We start from the raw sequence: 9938 nt of genomic DNA on the forward strand, positions 1-9938 counted from the left end.
TTTATTTCTGCTATACTGCATGATATTTAGTATTTTTGCAATTTGCAATGCATACAATACAATTTTTCAGATTTTAACTTAAATGACAAGCTTTGTAAGCTGTCGACGATTTTAAAACATAGGAAATTTTAACATTTTGTTAAAAGTGACTTTTAGGATGATATAAACAACCAAAAAAAAAAAAAGCAATTTTCTTATCGGTTCATGCTATTATCCAAGCCCCAGTTAGATGTTTATGTTGACCCTTTTTAGAAATTGAATGGTCACATGTTGCTGATAAATAAATACAAAAAACTCAGAAAAAAATATATAAGGAAAAGATTTTATTATTTCACTCTTCATATCTGTACAAATACCATCAAACTTTGTATGTACATATGACATTTACATAAAATACAAAACTATATATAATTATAACAGAATTTTGTATTTCTCTTGTGATATTTTAAAATAAAAAATGCAGTCAGAGAAAAAAAAAGAAGGAAAACAAATACTGTAAAGGAGTCTGATATAGAGAAGAATACTGTAGGAAAGGAATCCCTCTGTAGCTCTGTGAGACCAATACGGAGTATGTTGGCAAGAAGACAGTTTGAAAATGTTAATGGCACATTGTTTCTGGAGTGATCAAGTATCGCCTAGAGTCTTACCTAGGCTTCAATGCTGAGACGACATGAATGCGGTGGAAGAACGCTTTAAGGTTTAAAAAAAAAACATAATTAAACAAGAGAAGCCACAATGAAAATAATCTAAATGTGAGTGAAAAAACACAAATGGCTCTCTTTTTTTCTATTCCATTTCATTTCTGTGACAATTGTAATGATCAAACCAGTGAGAGAACCCCTTTGGTCAGATATCATAGCTGTAAACCAAAAAAAACAAAACATGTATGTATGTACAGTACATTTTATATATATATATGTACCCAATAAATAAACAAGCAGCCTAAACATGCATTTACGTTTATGTGACAAAAACATCTGTGATAGAGATTTGACAGAACAAGCAAGTTTTTTTTTTTACACAGCTTAGAGAATGCAATTTACAGCTTTCAGATGACTTATACTTACAGAGTAAAATGACAAATAAATAACACTGTTTTTCTTTGGACAGATATAATTCTTCATAGTAAAAAAAAAGAAAGTAAAATGACAACAAAAAAGGGGGGAATATATCACGATAAATGAAAGCCGGACAAGGTAAATGTATAAATTATAAAACACAAAAACAGTATAAATAAACATCTAGCAGACTGAACTATATGTATACTTCCTTTTTTTCTTTAAAAAATAAATAAGCATACACATAATGTACAGTATGGACATGATTTCTCGCTCCCCCCTCCCCCTTTATAGTGATGGGAGCTTATCCATCCAGTAGAGAAGATAAATGGACATAGGCCTTGTAGTCTGAGTCCCCATCTTCCTCCTCCTCCTGGTCTTCTGTAATGGCTAAATGGGAGAATACATGGTAGCTGTTGTATGAATATGGACTACAACAGCGCAGAATATCAGTGAATGTTAAAAAAAAATTTCAGAACGAAATGTCTTGCACTTCTTTTTCTTAATGTTTTTTTTTTAGATGTTTCTGTTAGAATGATCAGTTTTGTTAGAAAGAGTCTCCGTGACTTGGCTGCAAGAATCATCAATTATACAATGTCCATTTATATAACCAAGCATGTCAGCACCACAGTATAGGGAAGAAAGCTGGGATGGTGGGAAAAAGTTAAGGCTTGGATGGGAGGCTGGAAGTGGGGATCGCAAGGTGAGTTATACAGATATAAGGACACTGGGGCTGATGGTTCCAGTAGCTCAGTTTTTGGCAGAGTCCTGGAAGGCAAACAGACATAACACAAAAAAGTGTGCTCTTCTGCTCTCAAATTCGCTTTGCTTTTCCTCTAATTATAATGCCAGATAATGACCTAAGAGTCCAGGGTCATGGCCCACACATTAGATGTACCCTACACAGTTCTGAGGTATTTCCTTTTTCATTTTTCTATAGATGTACATCTTTTTTTCTTTAAAAAAACACTCAAATTAGCGCAAAAACAGCAATACAAAAAAAAGAAGGGTCTCTCATGATTTCAAAGTAGATTTAAAATATCTGATAACATTTTCATAAATTATAACAGTGCAGACAGTAAAAGCCATAAAAAAAAAAGAGCTCATCCTGCTCACAGTAACAAACCACATCTAGAATTAGTTCATGAGGTGATCGTAAAAGTGGCCACCAGTCTACGGCATACTTTAAAAACAGCTAAAATTGTTTGTTTTTTTTCAAGAAAAAGAAACTAATAGAAAAGTAATTCCCAAAAATGCAGAAAATGGAATGTTCATATTTCAGATATCTAAATATCCTAATGGTCCTCATTAAAGTTCCTTTTTTATGCAACACCACATGGCACCATTGTTACAATCACCTTATGCTTGCTGTACGCTATTATTTATATGATGTTCGATTGATTACAGCCAAAAGCAACAAGACGGAAAACAATTTTTTTTTTTTAAATTAAGCAAAAGTAAGAGAGGAATTTACAAACTGTGCGAATGTGATCTGTATCAGGACATACTGCATGGGATTTAAGGCTTTCTGCTTCAGCAGGTGACTATGACGCTATTTAGTTTTAAGTTTCAGGATATTCTTGAGTGGCCCCCAGATTTTAAGGACCCTAAACAGATTATGAATTGGGAGACTAATTAAATCTAAGACCATCATACAACAGCCATTATATACTGTATGTGGTATACTTTTATGTTAGATGTTCTATGTCAAAATGAATGCTTCTGAAAGAGCTTGCGAAAGCCTTTGCACTGATATCAGCATCATGTATTTAGGCTAAAACTTAAGAAAGTTGCAGCATTTTAGAATCTTTAAACTCCACTGGTTGTCAAACTTACAGCTGAGACATAGCTGAGTTTACTCTTAGGTCATTTTTAAGTCCAAATTATAAACTTTAAAATAAATTTAAGATTTCTCTGGGCCCCCCTTTTGGCCTGGCTGTCTAGAGCAGGAATTTCGACCCTTTAGGTTTTTCACCACATTCACGAGGAAACTTTTAGTATTTGAGATTTTTTTAAATGGCAATTTTTCCTCCAAAAGGGTGTTAGTAATAACTGATGTAGGACTACATCGTTCAGTCACTTATTTGAAACTTAAAACTAACCTGTTCTTCACAACATAGTATTTCAAAAATTCAGTAAAAAATATCAAGAACACAAGACCAAAAGCCAGCGACAAAGACAACAGTTATGCAAGTCCTTCCTTTTCCAATTCCTTTCTGCTTCCTAAAGCTGGAGTGATATAGCTGGTGAGGGAAATTTGAGAAGAGTTGGGATAAAGGAACACTTTCAAGGAGAGGGTTTGTGTTTTGGAAATACAGGGAATATTGTCTCTTGCTTGGACGGATGGGGGAGGATTTTAATTTCTCTTGTTTCATATTCTACTTTCCTCTTCTATTCTTACTTACAGTTGCAGAATCCTGTGTGTTTGACTTCCAGCAACACCCCCATAGAACAAGCAGCCTGCTTCATGGCACATTCACTGGGATATGTGGTGTTGTCGCTGGCGCACACCACCTCATCCGTCCTACTCTCTGGGCAGGACTCATTGCAGTTTGAGCAGCGACCCCGGCTCATCCGAGCATCCCACAGACACTTCTTTCCTGCACTGCACTGGATGTCCTCACACGACTTGGCCTCTGGATGGAGATAGGGAGAAATCAGCAACTACAGTTACCTCTATAGTTTTCTGCAAGAGGTAGCAAGATAGGGGGTAAAATTTTGAGCGGTGAATGAGTTCAGAACTAAATCAAAAACTCTCATAGAACTTTAGAAGATTTATTATGCTTCCATCACATTTGTGTGTAACATGATGTAAGTGGCCTGAGGGACATATTTAGAAAGCTCTCAAAGGGATTACCAAATAGAGCCATTTATAATCATGGGAAAAAACACAAAACCAACAGCCATAGCATGACTTCAGGAGTTTCACAATGCTGTTGTTCCCTCTAGGTGTGTTGGGTAAGTGGAGCCAGGAGTAAGACAGACATTTTAAACTTACGAATAGAATAAAAAAGTAAAAGAAAGAAATAAAGTAAATATTCTTCTAAATATATACTGTATATCTGCCACTCTAAAGTCTAACTCTGTTAAAGGGAAAATTTGATGTTACATGATATAAACATAAAATAGAGATAGTCTAATCAGGCTTGGCTTTGTTTTTTCTTTTTTTAAAGATTTCATTTGCTTTTAACACACAGTTCAGGAACATAGTAGGTTTCCACGAGAAAGCTACGCTTATTTAATCTAAAAGGAAAAGCAAAATTAGATGATAATTTGCAGATCAGTAATCTGAGCTGATTAATCCAGAAAAGTATCCAACTGATTGCACCCTCTCTTTAAAAAAATGTGGCAACTAATTGAATGTGTATCCATTTCCCTTTTCTTTTTAAAGTTATATTCATAAAATCTGATATAATATGAATAGGGAAAGCCATTCCCCCTAATTATGGATATCTCTAAAAAAGTGGAAATCTCTTATAACTTACTCAGAAAAGTTTTCAAGCAGGATTTTTTTTGTTTATTAAGAATGGAATAAAATCATAATCCAACCTTATAGGGCAAAATGTTATGAAGGGAACAGAAAATTGCTTTAAATGAGCCTTTTTCAGACTATAAGACTAAGACTGGCTGCTATCTGGATAGGAAATGATTTGGTTAAAATCTTGAAGTATGTCTTCATGGCCCCCAGCACTCTTCCTTCCTCCCCTCTCCTTCTTTCTCTCCCTTATGAGATGGAGTTGCCAACATCAGGAAATAATAAGATGTCTATCATTTGTTGAGCAAACACAAGCAACTACCAAACAGCTCCCCTTCCCTCCATCTAACCCCCTCTAAACTGGAATGTTGGCAGTAAAAATATGCAGTTGGAACAGAATAGTGCACTGAAAGCATGTTCAAAGTCAGAGACTGTGGAGGCGCAGTGAGGGTGTTAAGTCTCACGCTCTCACGTCTCCGGTTGCAGACTTACTGATGCATTTCCCGTCATACGCCAATCCGATTGACCTGCCCAGGAGACAGGTGGCCTTTCTCAGGTGACAGGCGCTGGCGTAGGTGATCCCGTCATTCCCACACAGGTAGTGCTGAGAAGAAGCCACATCAGGGCAAATCCGGTTACACGTCACACAGTACGCGTTGTTTGTCTGGTCCACAACACAGGTGGTGGTCCCTGGGCACATGACACCGAGGCAGGTTTCTGACGACACAAAGACGGGAAAAAGATGAGTCAGGAGAGGAGGAGACAGCTGTGATCTCTTTCAGACAGAGATGGATAAAAACAATATGAGACCCTTGACATAACTGGGACCCAGTAGCTACCATACATATTTTAAAATCAATGTGTGAGGAAAATAATAAATAACTGTGTTAACTGTATGAAAAAAAACCTGATTAACAATCACATGATTCAGTTTGAAGCATTTGTTGAATAAAAACAAGTTAAGATATCATGTTTAGGAAGGAGATAACTGTAAACAGAATGTTTTTTTTTCTTTAACTATTTATTTGGAAGTGTTCATTTTACAGGAATGTGATATTATTCATAAATGTATTTGGCCATTTCACCAGTATATGAACTAATTATACTATACTGTACTAATTATATTGAACTTTATTAAACTGACACTGGAGAAATTCTCCTCTGCATTTAACCCATTCCCTTGGGGAGCAGTGGGCTGCCATTGTGCGGCGCCCAGGGAGCAGTGTGGGGTTAAAGGAGTCAGAGTGGCAGTCTGTGGGAGTCGGGCTTGAACTCAGAACCTCCGGGACCCCAGCAAAATACTCTAACCATTATTCCATCGCTTCCCCTGAACTGAAACTGTATTTACTCAATAGGAAATGTGTCAAATGATTCCAATAAAAAATATCTACCATGAGGAAATTTCCCGGAGTGCTCAGTGAGATCAGAACAGCAATCACGGGGAATATGTTATAGTATAAAGTTTATAGATAATAAATGAATGGAATCACACAAGAGATTGGTTTTCATTAAGATTAATTCATGCAAATATTTCACTAAAACTACAAATAATGTTCAATGACACAATTCAAGTCAATGATTTATTAAAGGATACAAAATATAAGCAAAAACAGGAAAGAGAAAAACCCCAAAGAAAATACAAAATGGAGCAGTAAAGTTTTGTCAGTGTTGACTCCTACAGTTTAAGAAGAGAACTGCAGTGGGTGAGATTAAAAAAAAAAATAATTTTTTTTTTTTTTTTAACAATCTCATCAGTGACTCAAATAAATCTTAAAGTTTTCTCACATTTTGATCTATTTTGTTATTGGAAATGTTCTCAATGTTAACAGCTTTAAAGGTTTCTCAATTCAAAGATGGCATACCTATTAATATTTTTAATTTAGTGACCTTATTTCTTTTTAGGTAAAGATTGTCTGGTTGAGTTTTTTAATTTTAGTACGCTCACTGTGCATTTCAATAAAAAAACAATATTTTTTTATTTATCTATGGATCAAACCACAATAAACTGACTTGTGAGGATTTTTTAAATCAAAACCTAGAGAATAGGGGTGAGTCATCATAGAGCAGTAAAATAGTATGTATCATTAAGTGTCTAAAATCATTAGACACTTAATGATATTAAAAGTCAAAGTTTAAGTGGTTGTGCTTACAAGTAAGCTCTACAATCTGTCAGTAACCTGTTAGCAGCAGAAAAATGCAACCTTTTTAGATGCAAGCTCCATAAATGAACGTCCATTAATTTCTTAGGTAAATTCATATTTTATTACTTAATTGCATGACTGTAATTAATGTATATTTTGGTTATCCCTTGGTCAGGCCAGCAGCACCTCACCGCCACCAAAGGGTTTTCAAAAGGGCTTAACAGCTGGGGTTCTCTGATCATTTGGGGTGGAAAACCAAAACAAAAAAAACAATAAATTACTTATTTTTTTTTATTAAGCATAATTAGCAGCCATGCTGCTTATATTTTAAACCTTCTCATATTCTAGGGTGAATAGAAATTACATGGCCACTCTTTAGACAGGTTTTGTGATGGTTGGAGTATAGAGATTTAAACGAGTGATTTTAAATTATTTGAAACCTGTTCAAGAATATTTATGTTTAACTTACTTTTGCATTTTCCTTGGTACTGTATGTCTAGGTCGGGGTGGCCTTTGCATTTAGCCCTCAGGAGCGCGCATTCATCTTTGTAGGTCTTGCCGTCTGAGCCGCACACAGGTCCTTTCCAGGTGATGTTGGAGCAGTCTGGAGCGCAGACGCAGCGCGGCTTGCCCTTCCTGTTCATCTTGCATCTCTTTCCAGGTCCGCAGTCAACATTTTCGCAGCTTTCTGAAGAAAAAAGAAAAAAAAACACAACAATTGAGCGTTGGATTCTAGAGAGGGTTTGGCTGCAATATTTCGGTTGTAATATTTTACGCACACTATGCACCAAGATAACCTTCGTGCATGCATGCTTATAATAAGGGGGTAAAAACAGGGGAAATGAGTGCACCTCCACCTTTGCACGGTATGCAATTAGGAGCTCCGCCATTGAAGATCATCCACCTAAAGAGCGTGCTGTTGGGGACATCTTCCTCGGTCCAGGACGTCCCCAGTCTCCCGCTCCGGCAGCACTCCTCTCGGGTCATCTCGTGCATGTAGAGCACCTGGCACCTCCCGTTCTTCCCCTGCTGCAGCCAGCAGTTTCCAGCTGCAAAGAAAGATTCATTAATAGAAGGAATATCGCTGGTTGAGCTTCTAACCGCTGACCCAGACGCACCAGACACACTCAGACCGCATTATCCGAGACGCGCCCTCCCTCCTCTTTCGCCCTGCCGGCGCTATTTTGTCTGATTTTTTTTTTATTTCCCCCCCTTTTCTTGAAAGACTGTTAACACTTGTCTGTTCGAACTGTGACTGACAGCCTGTATAATGCAGCCACGAACCCCCCAAAAAGTGAGAATATTCTTTTAAGGGAGGGGAAGGTTTTTTTCTTTTATTCCCAGAGTCTCCTTGTTAACACTGGACAGAAACTGGAGCGTCTAGACGGTGAAAACCACAGTCTTTAGGTGTATAGGCTGTAACAAGACTGAACACAACATCGTCTACTATATTCTAGACATGCATATCCGCCAGACAGTGGCACGCTCATTCATAAAACACGGAGAAATATATTTCAAAGATTCATAATCGCAAATGTATCAGTGGTAAGGGAAAATAATTCATTTTGCCACGAGTGGAGCGTTTAAATCGAAGCAGACACGCATGACATTGTCTGTCTGGTGGGTATTTAATTCTAAAACCATCTTCTTTTCGATTTGTTTGCAAAATAACCCCCACAAAAATCAGGAAAAGTCTACTTTTCTATTTCTTTTGTCAGAAAAAAAAACTAAAAATACAGTTTGACGCACAGAACTGAAAGGGTGTGTGCAATAAATAAATAAACAAATAAAACCTCACCCATTAACTCCCTCTGGAGAAGATCGAGTTAATAGGTGAGTTTACTGGATGAAGGAGAAAATTACAAAAACACAATGTTCACAAAAAATATGTATTTTAAATGCATTTAGATTAGATTTGGCTTGAAGCGCGCATCTGCGTGCACGGATAGGGCTGCAAAACTTGAAATTTCTATCTTTGAAATGTCCCACACCATAACACCTGTTTTATATAGGCCATATGCATGCGACGTCTGACAGAGATGGGCATTTATCTATACAGAAGGAAAGGAGAACTCTCTGAAAAGTTTCCAATTATCAGACAACCGCGCGTTTTTGCGCATGACAGCAAAGTTTAGAGGAGGAAATAAAGAAATAGAAAAAGCTTACCTTGAACTTTTTGATCTTCCATAAGATGGCACAGCCATAAGAAGAAGAAAAGAACACCCGGGTGAAGGTGGTGCTGGAGCATCCCAAACATGATGGATAGGCAAAGTGAAGCAAGTATATTTGACACAGGCGAGCGCAAAAGTAATCTGCTTAAGGTGGCAGTGTTGAATAAGTGTCAGTCTGAGAATGCAGCCTCTCTTTTTAAATCTATAAGGGGTCTCGGGTTGACTGTCTCTGGTGGGCGGTCTCCTCTTCTGTGGGGGTGGGGAGATTTTTTTTTTTTTTTTCTTACCAAAGTTCTTTCAATCCCAATCAGGTGACACACGAGTAAACTTTCTCTTCCTGTGAGAACAGAAGAACACGGAAATGTACTATGGAAAACGGAACAGGATGGAGGCAGATTTGCTGGGAAATTTAAGATGCCAGCCAAAATATATGGATAAGAATTTGGATGAAGTGCATTGCATTTATTAAAATCTCTGTATTTTCTTCTTAAGTATAGATAATTATTGATTTGATACTAATTTATAGCCAGTATTCTACAATAATAATAATAATGATTTATTATTGCATAAAATAAATCATAATAATAATAATAATAAATTATTAATAATAAATTATATATTAATATATATTATTGCTTTAAAATGAAATAGGCCAAGAAGTTATACAGGGTCACACTATATTATCATATTTTAAATCCATCACTTGGAGAAAACTGATATTTCTATCCTTCAGCTGCGGTCAGTGAAGTGCAAATCTTATGGTGAGCGTTGCCTTCAGTAGCACATCCGATCCTCGGACAATAATAGACCTCATAGTAGTCTGCAACCAGCCGCGCTGCTAATATTAGATCAGACAGTTGTTTGGGTTTCTCTCCCGGGTCAAACTTTTAAATACAATCAAACCTGTTTCCGAGGAAGGCATCAGACGGAGGAGAACAGGGGTGTTGCATTTCACTGAATGAAGCTCACACACAGACAGGTCTCCACTCACACGGACGCACACACACACACTGTACCCCTTCAGAAAGTCCTTGCGCGACCTCTTCAGCGGAATCCTGGTCACAGCTCTCATGCGTAAAGAGCGCAGCGAGAA

General features: G+C 37.1%; 1 protein-coding gene across 3 annotated transcripts; it reads right to left on the reverse strand.

Annotated features, from left to right (window-relative positions):
- Positions 1-1278: 1278 nt before the first annotated feature.
- fst (follistatin) lies at positions 1279-9034 on the reverse strand. Of its 3 annotated transcripts, none has more exons than XM_015382605.1 (6): positions 8841-9034; positions 7532-7723; positions 7144-7362; positions 5026-5250; positions 3464-3694; positions 1279-1448 (listed from the first exon to the last, which is right to left on the reverse strand). In XM_015382605.1, the coding sequence occupies exons 1-6, from the start codon at positions 8929-8931 to the stop codon at positions 1363-1365; spliced, it is 1044 nt and encodes a 347-aa protein (XP_015238091.1). In that variant the 5' UTR covers positions 8932-9034; the 3' UTR covers positions 1279-1362. The 3 variants fall into 3 exon arrangements, with proteins under 3 accessions (XP_015238091.1, XP_015238090.1, XP_015238092.1); XM_015382604.1 differs by having other exon boundaries at positions 7526-7723; XM_015382606.1 differs by having other exon boundaries at positions 1279-1826; positions 7526-7723.
- Positions 9035-9938: the final 904 nt, after the last annotated feature.

Source organism: Cyprinodon variegatus, unplaced genomic scaffold (assembly GCF_000732505.1).
Source record: "Cyprinodon variegatus isolate N-32 unplaced genomic scaffold, C_variegatus-1.0 Scaffold260, whole genome shotgun sequence".
Lineage (NCBI taxonomy): Eukaryota > Metazoa > Chordata > Actinopteri > Cyprinodontiformes > Cyprinodontidae > Cyprinodon > Cyprinodon variegatus.